Source organism: Thecamonas trahens (assembly GCF_000142905.1).
Source record: "Thecamonas trahens ATCC 50062 unplaced genomic scaffold supercont1.51, whole genome shotgun sequence".
NCBI lineage: Eukaryota > Apusomonadida > Apusomonadidae > Thecamonas > Thecamonas trahens.
The window spans coordinates 202,061-221,738 of NW_013657629.1; the positions used below are offsets into that span (position 1 = coordinate 202,061).

Sequence of the window (19,678 nt, forward strand, 5' to 3'; positions counted from 1 at the left end):
ACTGCTTGCTTGCCGCCGCCCAGTACATACGCAGTTGCGGTGAGTGCGGCTGCGGCTTGCGGGTGCGGTTTGGACCACTTCTCCCGCACCGGTTGTCAGCCATGAGCAACACGACCATTGGCTTGGTGGACCCCAAACTGGAGGTACGTAGGCACCCGTGGAGTAAAAGGCACTACATATTAAGGAAGTTACCGTGCCTTGGAGAGGCGGCATGTGTGGCTCTTTCCCTGTGCGTGGCTCCCCAAGTGTCTCCTCCTGTGCGTGTGTGTGTGTGTATGTATCCAGTTGCGGTGGATCAAATGCACGTTTGGCATTTGCTGCGACGTTTGTGACCAGTTGTCTTGACCAGATGGTGACTAGCTGGGCACTTGGCCTCGGCAGACTCACGGATACTAATGTCGTCCTGTGCTCTGGGTACCATGGTGTAGGACACGTCGGTGGCGGCGTTTATCTCGTCGTTGACGCTCAATGGTAGTGTGGCGGTGATCTGCCTCATTGCCTTCTCGGTGGTACGGAAAAAGTTCCCCACGGTGTATGATCCGCGGCGACGGCTCCTTGGCGTTGACCCCAACGTTTTGGCGGCCACGCCTCCGCTGACCGAATCGCTCTTTGGGTGGATCTTCCAGGTCCTGCGGATGGAAGACTCGGTCATGCTCGAGTCGGTCGGCCTCGACGGCGTGATGTACATCAAGTTTTTGGAGACGGCGACCAAGTTCTTCTGCGCAGCGTGCGTGGTCGGGCTCGGCATTCTCATGCCGATCAACTTTTCGGCTGACCCGCCCGAGGACAAAAAGCAGCAGGGCCTGGACAAGGCGTCGATGGCCAACGTCGATCCGAACCAGAAGAACCTGCTGTGGGCGCACACGCTTGCGGTTTGGTTCTTCACGCTCCTGCTCTTCTACTTTCTCAACAAGATGTACAAGTTCTACTACGCGCAGCGGATCAAGTTTCTGGTGGCACGGCGACCTGAGTGGTACTCTGTGCTGGTGCAAGATGTGCCCGAGAACAAGCGCGATGCAGCGAGTCTCGAGGCCTTCTTCCGCAAGCGGTACGGCGACGAGGTGTACTCGGTCATGATGGCACACGAGACGACCGCACTCGACAAGCTGGTGAAGGAGCGCGAAGAGGTGGTGCGCAAGCTCGAGAACGCGCACTTTACCCACCTCAAAAAGGAGGAGCGGCCACAGCACCGCCAGATGGGTGGGATTCTGGGTAAGATCTGCTGCTGCTGCGGCTCCAAGGTCGACTCGATTGATTACTACACCGAGGAGCTGGAGCGGCTGAACGCAGAGATTTTGGAGGAGCAGGCTGCCGAGCACAAGGTTACGCCTTCAGGCTTTGTTTCGTTCCGATCGCTGTCTGCGGCGGTGTCTGCGGTGCAAACGCTGCAGACGGAGGACCCGATGCACTGGACACTGGAGCGCGCACCCGCGCCCATCGACGTCTACTGGCCCAGCCTGGGTATGGACGGGCGGAAGCGCAAGGCGCAGGGCCTGATCATTTCGGTCCTCGTCTTTTTCCTGGTGGTCTTTTGGGCCATTCCGGTGTCTGCGCTGGCGGTGATGGCCAACTTTAACAAGTTGGCCGAGACGTTCCCGGTCCTCGAGCCGGTCATCACGTTTAGCCCTGCGCTCATTGGGTTTGTGCAGGCGCTTGTGCCGACGATCCTGCTGTTGGTCTTTATGAGCTTGCTGCCAAAGATTCTGTTGACGTTCGGCAAGAAGGAGGGCATCGCGTCCAACGCCGAGCTGCAAAAGTCGGTCATGATCCGGTTCTTCACCTTTCAGCTCTTCAATGTGCTCCTTGTGGTGACGCTCGCTGGCTCGTTCCTTGGCGTGGCGTCTGAGCTCGCCGAGGGCCCATTCACGGTCATCTCGCTGCTGGGGTCGTCGATTCCGGCCGTGGCCAACTTTTACGTGGCGTACGTGCTGCTCCAAGCACTGTCGGGCTTCCCACTTGAGCTGCTGCGGCCTGTGCCACTCATTCTCGGCGAGCTGAAGCGGCGACGGGCACTGACGGCGTACCAGGAGCGGTCTGCGTGGCACCCTGGTGAGCTTTTCTACGGCGGCGAGATTGCGAAGCATCTTGTTGTCTTCTACATTGGGATCATTTTCTCGTTTATCGCGCCTGTGGTCCTCCCCGTCACGGCACTGTACTTTGGGCTCGGTCTACTCGTGCGTCGCCATCATGTGGCTTACGTGTATGTGGCGCCGTTCGAGGCCGGCGGCTCGTTCTGGCCGCGGATGTTCAACCGGATTCTTGCGGGCGCGGTCATGTCGCAGCTGACGGCAATGGGCATCCTCTCCATCAAGGAGTCGCCGCTCGGCTCGCTCATCATCCCGCTCCCGATCATGACGCTCATCTTTGCGCGGTACGCGCGGCGGGCGTATGAAACGCCGACCCAATTTGCGCCGCTCGGCATCACAGCTGACGTCGACAACGGAATCGATGCGGTCTCGGAGTCGACTGGGCTCGTTGTGGCTACCCCCGACCGGACCAAGGACCTGCTTGACTTTACGTTCCTGGACAACCAGTACGTGCAGCCGTCGGTCAACGCGCCTCCAGTGCCACCGTCGATCATCGGCGACGAGGCTGCTGTCGACGAGCTCCTCAAACCACACTTTGGGTGCAGGACGGCGGCGAAGGCGGCGCTGGCGCAAGCGATGGCGCAGGCAGCGTTGCGGCCGATGCTGGCGCGCCACCTCGTACCACCGGTGCGGGCAACGCGAACCACATCACTCTCGACAGGTCGGCGCCGGTGGTCGTTGCAGAGTCGTCGAGCTCGGGCGAGTCGGTCTCGTCCACGTCGTCGTCTTCGGTGGCGTCGTGAGCAGCGCTTACTCGAGCGGGATCTCGCCGCGAAAGACGGCGTCGGCGATCTCGGCATATCGCTTGGAGGTAAATGAATATGCTGGGGCATTGGATGGCTTGCTGGGGTAAAATGCACCGGGGCCGGGGCCGACAGTCTCGCGACGATCTGGATGACGGGAACGGATAGATGGTGCATTCGCCTGGTTCTTGCCGATGTCCGAGTCGACCATGTACTTGGGGCCGGGCGATGAGTCGGACTCCTTTTGGCGATGACGGGACCGCATCGAAGCCGCGGGCGCATTGCCGATGGATGACGGGATGTTGTACGCCGGGCCGGGTGATCCGTCCTCGTACTTGACAGGGTGACGGGAACGGATAGATGGTGCATTCGCCTTGTTCTTGCCGATGTCCGAGTCCACCATGTACTTGGGGCCGGGGGACGAATCGCTTTCCTTTTGGCGATGACGGGACCGGATCGAAGCCGCAGGCGCATTGCCAATCGACGATGGGATGTTGTACGCCGGGCCGGGCGATCCGTCCTCGTACTTGACAGGGTGACGGGAGCGGATAGATGGTGCATTCGCCTTGTTCTTGCCGATGTCCGAGTCGACCATGTACTTGGGGCCAGGCGATGAGTCGGACTCCTTTTGGCGATGACGGGACCGCATCGAAGCCGCAGGCGCATTGCCAATCGACGACGGGATGTTGTACGCCGGGCCGGGCGATCCGTCCTCGTACTTGACAGGGTGACGGGAGCGGATAGATGGTGCATTCGCCTTGTTCTTGCCGATGTCCGAGTCGACCATGTACTTGGGGCCAGGCGATGAGTCGGACTCCTTTTGGCGATGACGGGACCGCATCGAAGCCGCAGGCGCATTGCCAATCGACGACGGGATGTTGTACGCCGGGCCGGGCGATCCGTCCTCGTACTTGACAGGGTGACGGGAACGAATAGATGGTGCATTCGCCTTGTTCTTGCCGATGTCCGAGTCGACCATGTACTTGGGGCCGGGCGATGAGTCGGACTCCTTTTGGCGATGACGGGACCGGATCGAAGCCGCGGGCGCATTGCCGATGGATGACGGGATGTTGTACGCCGGGCCGGGTGATCCGTCCTCGTACTTGACAGGGTGACGTGACCTGATGGACGGTGCGGTGTCCCTATTTTTGCCAATCGAGGACTCCACCATGTACTTGGGGCCGGGGGACGAGTCACTCTCCTTTTGGCGATGACGGGACCGCATCGAGGCTGCCGGGGCGTCGCCAATCGACGACCGGATGTTGTACGCCGGGCCGGGCGATCCGTCCTCGTACTTGACAGGGTGACGTGACCTGATGGACGGTGCGGTGTCCTTGTTCTTGCCAATCGAGGACTCCACCATGTACTTGGGGCCGGGGGACGAGTCACTCTCCTTTTGGCGATGACGGGACCGCATCGAAGCCGCAGGCGCATTGCCAATCGACGACGGGATGTTGTACGCCGGGCCGGGTGATCCGTCCTCGTACTTGACAGGGTGACGGGAACGGATAGATGGTGCATTCGCCTTGTTCTTACCAATCGAGGACTCCACCATGTACTTGGGGCCGGGGGACGAGTCACTCTCCTTTTGGCGATGACGGGACCGCATCGAGGCTGCCGGGGCGTCGCCAATCGACGACGGGATGTTGTACGCCGGGCCGGGTGATCCGTCCTCGTACTTGACAGGGTGACGTGACCTGATGGACGGTGCGGTGTCCTTGTTCTTGCCAATCGAGGACTCCACCATGTACTTGGGGCCGGGGGACGAGTCACTCACCTTTTGGCGATGACGGGACCGCATCGAAGCCGCAGGCGCATTGCCAATCGACGACGGGATGTTGTACGCCGGGCCGGGCGATCCGTCCTCGTACTTGACAGGGTGACGGGAACGGATAGATGGTGCGGTGTCCCTATTTTTGCCAATCGACGACTCCACCATGTACTTGGGGCCAGGCGATGAGTCGGACTCCTTTTGGCGATGACGGGACCGCATCGAGGCTGCCGGGGCGTCGCCAATCGACGACCGGATGTTGTACGCCGGGCCAGGTGATCCGTCGTCGTACTTGACAGGGTGACGTGACCTGATAGATGGTGCGGTGTCCTTGTTCTTGCCAATCGACGACTCGAGCATGTACTTGGGGCCGGGGGACGAGTCGCTTTCCTTTTGGCGATGACGGGACCGGATCGAAGCCGCAGGCGCCTTGCCAATCGACGACGGGATGTTGTACGCCGGGCCGGGTGATCCGTCCTCGTACTTGACAGGGTGGCGGGAACGGATAGATGGTGCGGTGTCCTTGTTCTTGCCAATCGACGACCCCACCATGTACTTGGGGCCAGGCGATGAGTCGGACTCCTTGACCCGATGCCGAGACCGGATGGATGCAGCAGGCGCCTTGCCGATGGTAGTAGGGACCGAGTAGTATGGAGCGTTGACAGCAGCCGGACGATCAACCTTGCGCCCCCTCAGCGCCGGCCCCTCGCGGGTACCAAACTCGGACGGACGGGCGTAGGCTGCGGGGCCTGGGCCGACTGTGGCCTTGGCACCGAACCTCTGCGGGAAGAGAGCCTTCATGGTGTACGCCCTGGCTGGAAGACCCTTGATGTTCGGCAGCTTACTCATACTGCCGCCCGCTCTACTTGCTCTGCACCGGCGAAACAAGTGTCCTGGTCAAGGTATGGGTATGGCCGTTTGACGCACACCTCGTCTGCTCTGCCCTCCCTCCCGCAGCTGTCACTGGCCAAGTACGTTGGCAAGGTACGTTGGTGCCAGATTGGCCAATGTCCCGGCGGAGTTTGACTCTACGCCGATACGAAAAATTGTATCGCTCTCGTCCTTGCCGTGCACACAGCCATACGGTTTACGAGTCACCACCGCCGCCGCCACCACCGCCATCGCCGCCTTTGTCGCCGCCTCCACCGCCACGGCGTCCATTGCGCCAATTACGATGACGGCTGCCGCGTCCTCTGCGCCCACCGCGCCCACCGCGCCCGCCGCGCCCTCCGCGCCCTCCGCGCCCTCCTTCGCCTCGGGAGCGATTCTTCGTACCCTGGCCCTGGCTCGATGCTTTCTGTCGGCCGCGTTTTGCGCCGTCGTTTGCACCACGGCCGCGCCGACCTCCGCGGCCACGATTGCCATCATTGTTGGTCTTGGTCGATCTGTTCTGTCCGTTGCCTTGCTGGCTGCGGCCCTTGCCACCCGACCGGCCTTTGCGGCCACCGCCGCCGTTCCCGCGGCCACCAAAAGCAGGCACCGGCGGCTTGACAACTTCGATGGCACCTTTGGTGTCGATGACAGCGGCAAAGGTGCCTCCACCGGCGAGCAGCTCATGCGCGCGGAGAAACTCGCTTTGGATATGGTCCGAGGACTCCGGGCGGAGAACGCGACCGAGGTTGTGGGTGGGGATGAAAGGATCCTCGATCTCGAGCATGGCAGTCTTGGGCGCAACAAACTTAATCTTCTCACCGCCGCGCTTGGTCTTGCCCCATGCTTTGACCGCCTTGGGCATTGGCGTCCCGAGCCGGATGCACACCACGTACTTGGCCGAGTCAAAGACGTGCCCGTAGTAGTGAAAGAAACCAAGAAGGAGCTCGGCGAGCCGCGGGTGCTCGGCAGCGGGTGTATCAGGTGCCTCACCAAAGTAGATGTTGTTGCCCTCAAACGGGAGCGTGTGGTTGAGCACGTCAGCGAGGGCGATGGCGCCGTTAGGCCCGGTCCCGGTTGGGACTTGCCGCGGCTGCAGCACACCACGGATCTGTAGGTAGAAGATGACGAGAATGACGTACGCGTACGAGGAGAGCGAGCCTGCCGACGGCTCGTTGATGTTGCGGGCCTTGGACCAAATCTTGACCGCAAGCGCCAGCTGCCTGGCAACAGGTGCGTCGTCCATGTACTCGGCAAGCAGCTGCGAGTTGAAGACCGGGAGCAGGTTGTTGATCGAGACGTCGAGGTCGAGCGCAGGCTGGTGGCCGAAAGAGGCCTTGACGATGGGAACTTTAGCGCCGCCGATGAACAAGACGTCATGGAGGCCATGCTTGCGCTTCATGAACTGGTTGCGGATTTTCTTGAGCAGGGCACCAGCCTTGGTCCGCGTCCCCGACAGATGTTGTGGGACCTCTAGCGCCACGTCGAGGTCGGCCATACCCAGCGCCAGTCCGTTGGATGATGAGCCAAAGACGTGGAGACGGACACATGGTTCGGGCCCGCTTGCTCCGTGTTGCGACTCGTCCGACGCCAGGATGCATGACCCGCTGTAGCTCCGCGACATCAGGCCGTCCAGGATGTTGACCACCACGCCGAGCGCCGCCGTCTGTACCTTCCGCATCTTGGTCGTCGGTTCTTTGCTCTGCAGCTTGCGGCGGATCTCATGCTCCACGTTGGCCGCCCATCCGCCACTAGGCAACACCAGCTGAGGCCCATTGTCCATCATTGGCACCCATTCGCTGTCACTTACGTTGACGCCCGGCCAAGGCGCGAGGAACCGAATCCGCTCGTCCATCACCGGCTCCGGCTCCGGCTCGGCCTCGGTCTCGTCCTCGTCCTTTTTCTTCTTCTTCCTACGATTGCGCTTCTTCTTCTTCTTCTTGGGCTGTTCCGCGGGCTCGAGCGGAAGGATCATGGGCGTGCCAACATGAAGCTTGACAAAGTGCACCGCCGCCGACCGCACGTCGCCCGCCATGACCATGACCATCTCTGCACCATCGTCATCATCATCATCGTCATCATCACCATCGTCATCGTCATCGTTTTCATCATTGTTCCCGTCCTCGTCCACGTCGTCACCATAATTGTCATCCGCATCATCGCCAGCAACCACAGAAGGTCCGTGTGTCGCACCGGCTCCATCCGCTTCATCCGCTTCATCCGCTCCATCAACTCCATCAACTCCATCGGCACCGTCCGGACTATTGGATGCGCCTGGACCGTCAGCATCAAGCCAGACGCGCTCGAACAAAGCTCTGCGCAGGCGGGAGGAGAGCTTCTCACCGCAACCGAGGGCAGTGCCTGGAAGGTGGTGTGTGTCCCCGGACGAGGGGTGGAGGAAGGCGTCGTACACAGCGCGTGCGCCTGGGATACTCATTCCTGGTGGTGGTGGTGGGGGGGGGGGGGGTCGGGTGTGGTCACCGCCGTCAGCGTGGTCAGACGGACTTGACGAGTTGGCGCCGAAGGGAGGGAGGTGCCTGGCGGGCGTGACGGTCGGTCGGATGGGTATGGGCTGGACGATGAGGGGTTTGGAACGAGTTGAGCCAGATCAAGAGCTGAGGGGAGATGATGAAGATGATGATGAAGAGGTGGATGATGATAATGTGTGCGTGTGATGTATGTGGGGAATCTAGGGTGAGGATCGGATCGGATGGGGGGGGGGGGGGGGGGGGGGCGATGAGCAGGCACTAACACAGCGATGGTCCATCTGACCTGGCGCACACCATCCCCATACATCCACCCAGCCAAGTACAACAGACATGACCATACCAATCTCCTCATATGGTCTCTGAGTTAGCCGTAGCCGCACACACCCATCGCCATCACATCCCATTCCGTCGCACCGTCCGCCCCTTCAACTGTCTGCCCACCGGCAACGGACCACGCAGCCCAGGCACGGCAAGGCCACCGCATCATTGCCACCACCATCCAACTCCGCCCAACCTCATCCCCTCTTAGCCAGGCACGACAGCGGCAACAACGACGACCAATGCCCCGTGTGGCACCCCGGACAGTGCGACGTGCGCAGCAGGCTGGGCGTGGTGGTGGTGGTGGTGGTGGGTCGAGGCGAGCGAGTCAGACTGGCGGCCGCGGGGGTGATGCTCTTGAGGCTGCGCGCAAGGCCAAGCGACGGCGAATGCGGACAAACACGGCTGCAAACGGAGGTATGCTGACACGCAAGTATGGATCTCCTGCGGCTGCTCGCATTGCCACGCTCCTGGCAACCATGGACGATAACGAGAAGGCCAGGTCCAAGGCCAGCCGCTCGTCATCGCAGCGCGCGGCGGGCAAGAAGAGCAAGTCGGCTCGCAAGGGCAAGGGCAAGGGCAAGGGCAAGGGCAGGACGTTGCGAGCTTCAAGGCAGAGGCGGCGATCGCGCCACAACTCGGACGAATCTTATCAGTTTGTCGAGTACGACGTAACGCTCAAGGCGGGCTCGTCGTCGTCGTCGTCGTCATCGTCCTCATCCCCGTCGGCCACGCTCTCCTCGGACGATGACAGGACAATAGACTTTGAGGACTCGCAGCCAGAGCTTGCAGTGCGAGCCGGCGTGACGAAGAAAAAGCGGCGGAAGCGGCGGAGAAGTGGCGGTTCCGGCCGGCGCCGACGGCGGGGTGCACGAAGCGGCAAGCGTGTGACACTCAAGTCAGCGTCGCGAACCGCAACCGCGTCTGCCAGTGGCGCCGGGTCGGACGAGGCTAGCGATGAGTCACCAGCAGGCGGTAGTGCAGCGGTGGGCCTCTCGCGCTGGCAGCGGGCCAAGCGGCGGGTGTTCGGACGAGGCAAGGCGACTGACGCCGACTCGTCGAGTAGAAGCGCGACAGCGAGCACAACCACCTCGCTGGCAGCGTCATCGTCGCATCATCCGCCTCCACCACGTCGCGAGCGGGCCGAGCCACGGCCGCGACGGACAAGTCGACGCGGGCATGGTGGCGTGCGTGTGCGGCACAGCCGGCGGCATCGGCATCGGCACTCACGCCGGCGGGCATGAATACGGCACAAGAAATACAATGAAAGCGATGGTGTGGTCTGTGTGTGTTCATTCGCTCTCCTCGCCGTCGTCCTCGCTGCTCTCGTCATAGTCGCTGACAGCGGCGGCGGCGGCCTCTGCAGCGGCCTCCTCGGCATCCATGCGGGCGATCTGGGCCCTGTAGTTGGCCTTTGAAATGGCGCGATGCTCACGGTTGGTAAGCGGCTCCTTGCCGGCGATGAGACGGACCTCGTTTGTGGTGTAGAGGTCCATGCCGCCAAAGCGATCGTCGAGGACGCGCTCGAACATCTCGTTGTAGATGGCGAGCGACTTTGCGAGCTGTGTGGCGGTCTTCTGCCAGCGGTTGAGGCGCATGTCGCGAGCCATCTTGGCGACGTCATCGCCATGCTTCTTGACAAAGGCATGCATGTCACGGAACTGCTGTGCCGAGAGCGAGCGGAAGCGGAGCGGCTTCTTCCGCTTGGCCTGCTTCTCCAGCTCTGCCACAATGTTGAGGTCCTGCAGCTTCTGACCAGGCTGAAGGGTAATGGTAGTGACACCATCTGACGACGCTGCGGCAGCCTGACGACTCTTCTTCCGATCGGCCTTGGACTGAGAGCTGTTGATGGCAATGTTCGTCGCCCGCACCAGACCGAGGTTCTTGTAGTTCTCCGTCACCGTCTTGTCCGAGTCCCACTTGCTCCGCACAATGGCATTGTTCACAAACACCTTGTCCTTCCGCTTGTTCCGACGAGAGACCTTGCCCGCATGCGACCGACGCGGCCGTGCCACAGACCGTGCCATTCTGCTTTTGTCTTGCTTTTGCTGCGTGAGGTGTGTTGGTCTTCGTCCCTAACTCCGTCCCCGCCCCCCCCTCCCTCCCCGTGCCTGGTCACCCGGTGATGGATGGCTTCTCGGATGGATGGCCTGTTGCCAATGACCAAATGGTGGACAGGGGAGGGGGGGGATGGTCTCGACATGGATGGAGTGGTTGGGAGGGGGTGATGATGATGGTGGTTGGGAGGGTGTGATGATGGTTGGGAGGGTGTGATGATGATGATGGTTGGGAGGGTGTGATGATGATGGTGGTTGGGAGGGTGTGATGATGGTTGGGAGGGTGTGATGATGATGATGGTGGTGGTTGGGAGGGCGATGATGGTGGTGGTGGTTGGGAGGGGGTGATGATGATGGTGGTTGGGAGGGTGTGATGATGGTTGGGAGGGTGTGATGATGATGATGGTTGGGAGGGTGTGATGATGATGGTGGTTGGGAGGGGGTGATGATGATGGTGGTTGGGAGGGCGATGATGGTGGTGGTTGGGAGGGCGATGATGGTGGTGGTGGTTGGGAGGGGGTGATGATGATGGTGGTTGGGAGGGGGATGATGCTGGTTGGGAGAGTGTGATGATGATGGTGGTTGGGAGGGGGATGATGCTGGTTGGGAGGGGGTTGATGGTGGTTGGGAGGGGGATGATGGTGGTCGGACGGGTGATGGCCATCAGCTGAATGATAGTGATCAGCTGGATGCCAGCCAGCAACAAGACAGAGTATTGAGGTTGCGCTGGGTGATCGGCTGCGTGGTGGTGATCAGCAGGTGGTGGGTGACCAACTAACCTGCGTCGTCAGCCAGACAACAGTCCCCGACTCAGGTCCTGGCACCGCACTCGCATCATTCCCCATCATGGGCATTCTCTCCACGCTCGGATACGCTGCTGCCGTCGACTTTGCCTTCCAATGGATTGCGTTCTCTGTTGCGGCTGTGCTCCAGACCGAGGTCTTCTACGACGCTGTTGGGACGTCGACCTTTGTGACCCTGGCGTGTCTGGCGGTGATGCGATGGTGCGGGGCTGACGAGATCGAGGCCGGAAACGGCGTTACAGCGGGCGCGACCATCACGCCTGAGGCACCAATGCGCATGGTGGTGGCGACGTGTGCGGTGGTGGTCTGGGGCGTCAGGCTGGGATCGTACCTCGTGCGGCGCATCGCGCAGGACAAGCACGACTCGCGGTTCGACAAGGTCCGCGATCGCCCGCTCCGCTTCTTTGTCTACTGGACGCTGCAGGGTGTGTGGGTCTTTGTCACTCTTCTGCCGATCCTTATCCTGGCTGGCATGCCGCTTGCGGTCTCGGGCCTCCCGCTGGGCATGCTGGATGTCTTCGGCCTGGTCGTCTACGGCATCGGTCTGGCTCTGGAGGCTGTGGCCGACACCCAGAAGGCGGCCTTCCGCGCTAATCCGGACAACAAGGGCAAGTTTATCAACGTTGGTCTGTGGGCTATCTCCCGCCACCCCAACTACTTTGGCGAAATCCTGGTATGGACCGGGATCTGGCTTCTGGCGCTCACCAGCCTGATGTCGTACTCGCCGGTTGTAGCCGCTGTCTCTGCCATCTCGCCGGCCTTTGTCGCCCACCTCCTCATCAACATGTCTGGCATCCCGCTCCTTGAGCGTGCCGCCGACAAAAAGTGGGGTGACGATGCCGACTACAAGGCGTACAAGGCCGGCACCGCTGTCCTTGTCCCGTATCTGTGGTAGACCCTCCCCCGCCCTTGTCGCCCGCTCCCACCGCCCTTGTCGCCCGCTCCCACCACCACCATCGCCATCACCATCCCCTCTGCTCGCCGCCGGCTGCAGCCAAGCAGACGGAGCGCAGGCCGATGATCAAGACAAACCGTGCATGATGCCCATGGCCGTCATGACCAATCCGTGCCCTACTGTGGTGTCGTGTAGTGCCATATGGATTGGTGTTTGTGTGTGTGTGTGTGTGTGTGTGTGTGTGTGTGTGTGTGTGTGTGTGTGTGTGTGTGTGTGATGACATGGTCGCATCGTGATGGATGTGCAATGTAACTAGATGGTGGCCACATGAGCCGGCTATCACCGCTCGTAGCAAACGTCCGCCGCCAGCCGGAGTGACCACTCCCCATCCATCACCATCACCATCTGCCCTCCTCCCCCCGTCCCACACCCCTCCCCACACATCCCCAACCCACCCACACCCACACACCCACACATACCCACACACCCGCACACCTAAACCCATACCCCACACACCCTCGCCCATCATGAAGGTCATCTCGTCGTCCGAACTGAAGAAGATCCTCACTATGAGCTACACCACGGTGCCGGACAAGTTTGCTCTGGTCGCCTCCATCTCGGCTGGACAGACCTCGGTGGCCATGCCCGGCCTCACCAACTACCTCCTCAATTGGGCTGTGACTGGCTTGGCAAAGTCATGCAAAGCGGCGCGGAAGAAAAAAGTGACTTCGCCTGAAAAACTAGGAAAGTCGCTCGTCCTTGACCCTTCGGCCTGGCAAGTCATCACCATCCTTGCCCGCAAGGCTCTTGCCGATCCTTCAGCTGCTCCGGCTGCTCTCGACGAGCTCTGCCGCTCGGCGCTCTGGGTCATGTCCTTTGTCCTGCAGCTTGCTGGGCCCTCGTGGGTCCCGCGCCTCCGCCCGCTTGCGGACCTCCTTGCCTCGCAGGCCATGCCGCTTGATCGCCGCTTTGAGGTTATCTCGGGCCTCGCCACCGTCGTCGCCAACCATCCTGCTGATGCTCCGGCGGCTGACTGGCTCGCCTCTGCCATCGAGCGGACTGCTTCGGTTGCTGCCGAGTACAACGTCCAGCGCAAGGTCTTCGTCGCCGTTGTCGAACTCCTGCCCAAGCTCGTCGACGTTGTCGTCGCCGCAACCTCGCGCCCGCACCTCATCGCCGCCATCCGCACTCTCCTCCGCATAGCCCTCTTCCACCACGACCACCTGCCGGACTTCCAGCTCGCGTTCACCAATCCGCCATCCATTCTCAGCACCGAGTCGTCCGGCTCCAAGCGCAAGGCCCGCTCCGCTGACACCGACGCCAACGGGAACGACGACGCCAAGCCGACTGCGCCCAAGCGCCGCCGCGGCGCCAGCGCCCGCGTCTATGAGGGCGACGACAAGACCTCGTTCCAGCGCGAGCTCTTTGCCGTCCTCTCCAAGCTCCTCGCTGCCGATGCCACCCGGTCCGCCGCCCTCGAGCTCTGCACCTGGTTTATGTCCGACTACGCCCTTGCTCTCCTCCTCGAGTACTCGCACGGCTCGTCACGCGGACTCTCCACCTCGACTGCCCTCAGCCGTTTCTCGTCCAAGGTCAAGGTCTCGGCCGCCATGGCCGATCCCATCGCCGCCGCGTCGGCCGCCGTCGCCTCGTCGGCCCGCGCCTCGGTCGCCGCCGCCGCCGCGTCGGCCGCCGCCGTCGCCGATCCGGCCAACGCCGGCGTCCCCATCGCCGCCCTCATCGCCATGGTCCAGCCCAAGCAGCGGGTCTCCATCCGCAAGGCACACTTTTCGTTCCTCAGCGAGCTCCTGCACGCCATTGCTGTCTCGACTCCGGCTGACCACCCCAAGCTCTGGCCCACCGTCGTCGCCATCCTCGCCACTCTCGTCGACTACGACATCTACTCGCGCGTCTCCATCACCCGCACTACCCAGACCAAGTTCATGGCGTCCGTCGTCGAGTACGCCGCAGCCGCCGTCACCCGCGCGCCGTCGTCGGACGATGCCTCCGGCCCCTTTGCTGTTCTTGCCCTCCTCCTCGACGTCTCGTACTCGCTCGTCGAGCCGGCCATCCCCACCGCGCTTCCCATCGCATGCGCCGACCTTGCCGTCCTCGACGCCTCTGCGCCGCAGATCCGCTTCCTTCTCGGCGTTCTCGGCGTCTACGCCGGTCTCTCGCAGCTCCCGTCCTTTATCGAGTACGTTGCTGCTGCGCTCGCCGCCGCTACGACGAGCTCGTCGTCGAGCTCGGCCCGTCAGGCGCCGCCGACCTACACCGGATGGAAAACGGTGCTCGGCGAGTTCCAGTCGGCCACCACCAAGCTGGTCATTGGCTCGCACCTCATGTCGATCTGGTCGGCGCTTGAGACCGCACTTGACGCCGCCGCCGACGCGCCGACGCCTGCCCCGTTCTGCACCCTCGCCTCGCTCGCCGCCGCCTTCATCACCGGCATCCGCATGACTGGCCCGCGGGTGAACAAGGTCGCCGACCTTGCGCGCACCTTTGCCACCTCTGTTCTCCGCCCGCACCTGGTCGCCTCGGGCTGCTCGGCTACCGAGGCCCGTGCTGCTGCCGCCGCCTCGGTCTACGCCGCCATCCGCGGCCTCCTCCGCCGTGCCCGCGACGCCACCCGCGCCGCCTTTGACGCCGTCTCTCTCGACAATGACCTTGTCTGGCTCGCTCCGTGGATGGAGGCATCCGTTGCCGCTACCACACCGGGCAAGCTGCCGTTTGCCGCCGCCGCTGGCAGCATCAACCCGTACGCCACCTACCTTCTCGCCCGCGTCGAGATTGCTCACATCATGAGCCTCCACGACGCCTACACGCTGGCCGTCAACTCGGTCGGGACCATCATGACCCACACCACCATCGCCGAGAACGACGCCAGTACCGACGCTGCCGCCGTAGACGTCGAGAAGGCTTCGGACGCCCTTGCCGCCGCTATCAACCGCATCGACCTGCCAAGCCTCAAGGCCGAGCTTACCGCGGCTGTCGCCCGAGTCGCCTCCGTCGTGCCGCGTCTCGACGCTGCTGCTGTGAGCAGCTACGGAGTCTGGCACGGCTGCGAGCTTGCGCTCCTGAGCGACGACGGAGCGAGCAAGGCGTCGACGTCGACGGTCCTCATTGTCGGCATCTGGCAGCTCATCACCTCGCACATCGACATTCTCTCGGTCTACGCCTCAGACGCACTTTTGCTCCAGTGGGCCGAGAGTCTGCTGCACGGGGGAGCTGCAGACGCGGGTGCCGCGGCCGATGGCGGCGTCACCGTCGCGTCCATCTCGCGCGCGCTCCTCGCTCACGAGGGCCTGGCGGAGATCCGGCCGCTGCGCGCGCCCATGGCTGCTGCCTTTGTGGCGGCGGTCTCCTCAGCCGGTGGACACCCCGCGGCACGGGCTCTGGCCAAGGCCACGGCCAAGGTTGGATCGTCCAAGTTTGTGGCCACCGTCAAGCGGGCGATGGATGCAACGGCGGATGTCGCCAAGCTGCCGGCCGTGACCTCGGCCATGCTTGCCATTGCTGCTGCCTGGCCGGCCCGCTATCTCTCAAGTAGTCTGGCCGGTGCGCCTGGTGCAGACGAGTGGCTTGCCATTCTGGCTTCGCTCCTGCCTGCGGCGACGGAGGCGGGCGCCGCAGCGACGCTCACGGTCCTCATCGATCAACTGGCGTCGCCGTCGGCCGAGCTGACAGCTGTCCTGACGCCCGAGACCGTGGCCAGCCTCCCAGCGGCGACCTGGATGCATCTGCTCCCGGTCTTGGCGAAGGCAGCGGTGGCGGAGATGGTGGCGACGGAAGGGTCACAGCCGGGCCGGCCCACACTCCACCCGTGGCTGGCGAGCCTTGTGGCAAGCGACGGCCCCGTGGCCGCTGCCGCGGCGGAGCCAGAGTTTGTGGCTGCCGCTGTGGCGAGCTTGTGCTCGGTGACGGCGGCGATGTTCCCGTCGCGGGCGCGCAAGCTCTCCAAGCTCAATCTGCCGTTTGCTGTCCTTGCGCCTCTCGTCAAGGCGTTGCTGGCGCTTCCTGCATCGCCGCGGCCTGCGTCGTACGCTAGCGCGCTCACGGCGTTTATGCAGATGGAGGTGGCTGTGTCTTTCGAGCTGCACTTTGTGGAGCGGGCGCAGCTCGCGGCGGCGCTTGTCTCGGAGTTCCGCGGCGCGCTGACGTCTGCGGCCCGGCGAGCGGGAGAGAGTGGACGGATGGTCAAGGATGCTCAGCTCGAGCACGTGTGTGCGTTTGTGAGCTACGCGACGAGCCGCGGGCTCCGCGACGATGGGCTTGCCGAGTTGCTGCTTGGCGCGCTTGGCGCGCAGCTCCCGCTGCCGGACGGGACGACAGCCAAGTCAACGCTTGCGGCGGTGGTCATTGCGTACGTGGTCTCGCTCCTTGCGGCTGGCGATCTGCGGCTGGCGGTGGTGGTGCCGACGGCGCTGGACGTGGCGACCGAGGTTGAGCTTGTGGTCCTCTCGTCGCTCTCGAGCCTTGTACAGGCGGCGCTTACGCCCGAGGGCGTGGGACTGCGGATGATGCTCGAGCAGACCATTGTGCACGAGGCCGGCATGGCGTCGGCGCTGGAGCTGGGCGTCGGCGCGCGAGCGCGGCGGCTGGGCGCGGCGATTGTACTCGGCACCATGGTGTACACCCCGGTGCTGCAAAACGCGCTCGTCGGCGCCTCGCGGTTCTGCAAGATCGGCAAGGTGAACTACAAGGCGCTCGAATTGCTCGCGGCGATCCAGGCATCGCTGAGCGAGCTGGCGATTCGGACTGAGGGCGCGAGCGAGGGCGAGCTCGAGTCGGTGGCCATGGCGGCGTGCGGCGGGCTGCGGCTTGCGACGGCACTCGCCAGCGACGCCGGGACGCCGATTGCGCCGAGTTCCGGGTCGCTGCTGCTGGGCGTGTCGTCGGCGGCGCTGAAGCTGCTGCCGGCGGCGGTGCTCGACGGGGCGAACGGGATGAAGCTGGCGTCGCAGGCGCCACTCACGCGCGGACAAGTCGATGTCCTGGGCGCGGTCATGGCGCTGGTCTCGAGCATGCTGCGGTCGCGTGAGAAGGCAACGGTCTCGCTCATGGGCGGCGTGGTGGGCGTGGTGCGGACGGTGGTCCGCGGCGTGTTTACGGCGGCGCATGCCAACGGCGACAGGGCCACGGTCATGCTCGGCGTGGTGCACCAGTTTGCGCGGATGTGCAGCGACCTCGGGCGGCTCAACGAGGCCATCAAGCCGTTCCTGGCTCTCATTGTGCCGCTCTACGTCGACCTTGTGGCCATGGCGCCGCTCCCGCCGTTCGCGGTGGCCGACGTCGAGTACGGCATCTTTGAGCTGTTCAACTGCGCCGGCGAGGACGAGCGGACCGCCATGTTTGCGGCGCTCGGCGGCAAGATGACCCGCGGCGCGCGCGGCAAGACCGGCGACGACCTTGCATCGTCGACCAAGGACACGTTCCGGGCACTGCTCAAGAAGTTCCGGGTGTGGTACAAGCAGACCGGCCAGTGACGAGCCTGTCGGCAGAGGCGCGATAAACAGCGCAAAGCAGCGGAGAGGGCTGCCGCAGAGGCTTATCGCTTCTTGGGTGGTGACGAGACGGCGTCGGCGTCGGCGTCGGCGTCGGCGTCGGCGTCGCGGATGCGTTTGCCGTTGGCGTTGATGGCGTTGGGAGGAGATGGACCGAGGAGGGCAGCAGTCGGCTTGAGGTACAGCACGTCGGAGCGGATGATGTACTTTGTGCCGGCGAGGACCTCGGAGCCTTCGTGGACGAGCGCGCCTGCGGTATCGCCGTGCGGGAAGAAGAGCGCGGCGCCGATGCGCGGGACAACGCCGCGAGCCGAGACGACGCCCTCGGAACGCGACGGGCCAAAGAACGTGGTCGAGCCGCCGGTAAAGCCCTCGTTGAGGTAAAAACGGCGGTGAGGCGCGACCAGCGGTCGCCGTAGGCGTCAAAGACGTACTTGCCGTCGACGAGGCCCGAGCCCGGCCATGCGCCGTCGACGTGTGGCCGGTAGACGGCGCCGGCCTCGTAGCGGTAGACGCGGAGGCGGGCGTTGAGGCCGACGAGGTTGCCGCCGCCAAGATGGGGCGGCAGGAAAGGGGCGACACGGGTGTAGAGCGCGTCCATCAGCTGGTCCGAGCCGAGCCAGACGACGCCTGCGGCAGCGCGGCCTTGGATCTCGGAGTTCTCGGGAGTGACAGCGTACTCGGCGTCGGGCACAAAAGCCATTGCCTCTGCGGCGCCGACGATGGCAGCGCACTCTGACGGCGCGAGGGCGTGGGTGACGACAAAGGCGCCATCGACAAACGGCAGGTCGAGACGAGCCGACGGAGCGAGGTCGGGCGGGCGGATGGCGGCGACGATGACGGCGTCAGTGGAGTAGATGGAGAGCTCACGCATGCCCTTCCACCGGGCCTCCTTGGCGACGACGGTGAGGCTCTCTGGCGGGAGCAGCGGACCGGTGGCGGCGTCGGCGGTGTCTGTCTTTCCGCCCTGCACCGGCAGCGGGGCCCACGGCTCGTAGATCTGCAGATGGCCGTCGCCGGCGGTGCGAGCCACGGGCGCGCCAGCGGGATCAAACGGCAGCTGGCCGGCGGTGCGGAGGATGGCGTCGAGGACGATCCAATTGAGACCGTCGACACCGCCGCGGGCGGCGCCGGCAAAGTCAGCCTCGCGGACCCATCGCTGGAGGGTGCCGAGCTTGGGGACGGTGAGGGCGCGAGCGGCGGCCATGGCATCGATGGCAGCGGCATAGTCGCCGGACCGGAGAGCATCCGATGTCTTCTAGACCCACTTGCGACCGCCAGGAAGAGCAGATGCGGCCAGTTTTCCATCCCCGGATAGCTTGGCCGCCAGCGCAAATACGCCCGCTCGGAGTGCTCGGAGCTGCGGCCCGCGGAGGTCAGAGACCGGCGCCGCCGCCAGAGCATGGACCACGGCGGCAGCGGCATCGACCTGGGCCGCCGGAGGGAGGGAGCTTGACGCTCCGTTGGACGATCCAGAGCCGCTGTACACCTCGCTCGAGCGGTGCGCCATAGCAGCAGCCAGGCGCTTGGCCTTGCGGCGCTTCCCGAGCTTGCCCATGGTGCAGGGTGTGGTGAGGTGACCGACGGATGGGCTCATTGCTCATTGACTCGAATGGCGAACGTGGGTTGGAGCACGGGGAATCGGCAGGTCGGCCTGATGGGGGGATGGCGGAGTCTAACTGCCTCTATCAATGAAGAGAGAGGATGCATAGCATGTGGTCTGGTGGGTGGATGGTCGGGGGCACCGGCGTGGGGCGTATCCCGATGGAGATGGGGGGGGAAAAGCAAAGGCGGGACGGAACGAGCTGAAAAATGAGAGATCAGTGGAAAAAAGGCATCGGGCGATGGGTCGAGGTTGGCCATGTGCTGCAGACATGATGATCGACTGGGTGTACAACTGCAGGGCGGGATGGGGTTTGGCAACGTTTGATCTGTTCCACTTGCTGCTCTGCTCTTCTCTGCTTAGATTGTGCATCATCCAGCACTGGTCACATCGGTGCGACCGAGATCAAGCTCTAATCCAACGTCGAGCACGTGATCTACAGAGACGATGGTGTGTGCATGATGACGGACGACGGACAGCGACAGACAGTCTGAGATGAGTGCCGTCCTCAACTCGGCATCACATGGGCGACCACGGT

The 19,678-nt window shown here is 63.5% G+C and overlaps 7 protein-coding genes across 7 annotated transcripts; 3 read left to right on the forward strand and 4 right to left on the reverse strand.

Moving 5' to 3' along the window:
- The first annotated feature begins 79 nt into the window (after nucleotides 1-79).
- On the forward strand, nucleotides 80-2,956 carry AMSG_09844 (early responsive to dehydration protein). Its single transcript, XM_013898807.1, has 2 exons — nucleotides 80-143; nucleotides 429-2,956. Exons 1-2 carry the CDS (start codon nucleotides 102-104, stop codon nucleotides 2,904-2,906), a joined length of 2,520 nt encoding a protein of 839 aa, XP_013754261.1. The 5' UTR covers nucleotides 80-101; the 3' UTR covers nucleotides 2,907-2,956.
- Nucleotides 2,838-5,450, reverse strand: AMSG_09845 (h-shippo 1; the record flags this gene model as incomplete). Its single annotated transcript, XM_013898808.1, has 1 exon — nucleotides 2,838-5,450. One exon carries the CDS (start codon nucleotides 5,448-5,450, stop codon nucleotides 2,838-2,840), a length of 2,613 nt encoding a protein of 870 aa, XP_013754262.1.
- Nucleotides 5,451-5,688: 238 nt separating this feature from the next.
- AMSG_09846 (caffeine-induced death protein) lies at nucleotides 5,689-7,549 on the reverse strand (the record flags this gene model as incomplete). The annotated part of the gene is made up of 1 exon (XM_013898809.1): nucleotides 5,689-7,549. Exon 1 carries the CDS (start codon nucleotides 7,516-7,518, stop codon nucleotides 5,689-5,691), a length of 1,830 nt encoding a protein of 609 aa, XP_013754263.1. The 5' UTR covers nucleotides 7,519-7,549.
- A 1,208-nt stretch (nucleotides 7,550-8,757) lies between these two features.
- AMSG_09847 (uncharacterized protein) lies at nucleotides 8,758-9,283 on the forward strand (the record flags this gene model as incomplete). The annotated part of the gene is made up of 2 exons (XM_013898810.1): nucleotides 8,758-9,115; nucleotides 9,156-9,283. 2 exons carry the CDS (start codon nucleotides 8,758-8,760, stop codon nucleotides 9,167-9,169), a joined length of 372 nt encoding a protein of 123 aa, XP_013754264.1. The 3' UTR covers nucleotides 9,170-9,283.
- Nucleotides 9,284-9,570: 287 nt separating this feature from the next.
- Nucleotides 9,571-11,189, reverse strand: AMSG_09848 (uncharacterized protein; the record flags this gene model as incomplete). Its single annotated transcript, XM_013898811.1, has 2 exons — nucleotides 9,571-10,260; nucleotides 11,115-11,189. The coding sequence occupies 2 exons, from the start codon at nucleotides 11,187-11,189 to the stop codon at nucleotides 9,571-9,573; spliced, it is 765 nt and encodes a 254-aa protein (XP_013754265.1).
- A 995-nt stretch (nucleotides 11,190-12,184) lies between these two features.
- On the forward strand, nucleotides 12,185-17,563 carry AMSG_09850 (uncharacterized protein; the record flags this gene model as incomplete). The annotated part of the gene is made up of 2 exons (XM_013898812.1): nucleotides 12,185-12,214; nucleotides 12,567-17,563. The coding sequence occupies 2 exons, from the start codon at nucleotides 12,185-12,187 to the stop codon at nucleotides 17,517-17,519; spliced, it is 4,983 nt and encodes a 1,660-aa protein (XP_013754266.1). The 3' UTR covers nucleotides 17,520-17,563.
- An 18-nt stretch (nucleotides 17,564-17,581) lies between these two features.
- On the reverse strand, nucleotides 17,582-19,100 carry AMSG_09851 (2OG-Fe(II) oxygenase family Oxidoreductase; the record flags this gene model as incomplete). The annotated part of the gene is made up of 3 exons (XM_013898813.1): nucleotides 18,877-19,100; nucleotides 17,968-18,795; nucleotides 17,582-17,908 (listed from the first exon to the last, which is right to left on the reverse strand). Exons 1-3 carry the CDS (start codon nucleotides 19,093-19,095, stop codon nucleotides 17,582-17,584), a joined length of 1,374 nt encoding a protein of 457 aa, XP_013754267.1. The 5' UTR covers nucleotides 19,096-19,100.
- Between the last annotated feature and the right edge of the window lie 578 nt (nucleotides 19,101-19,678).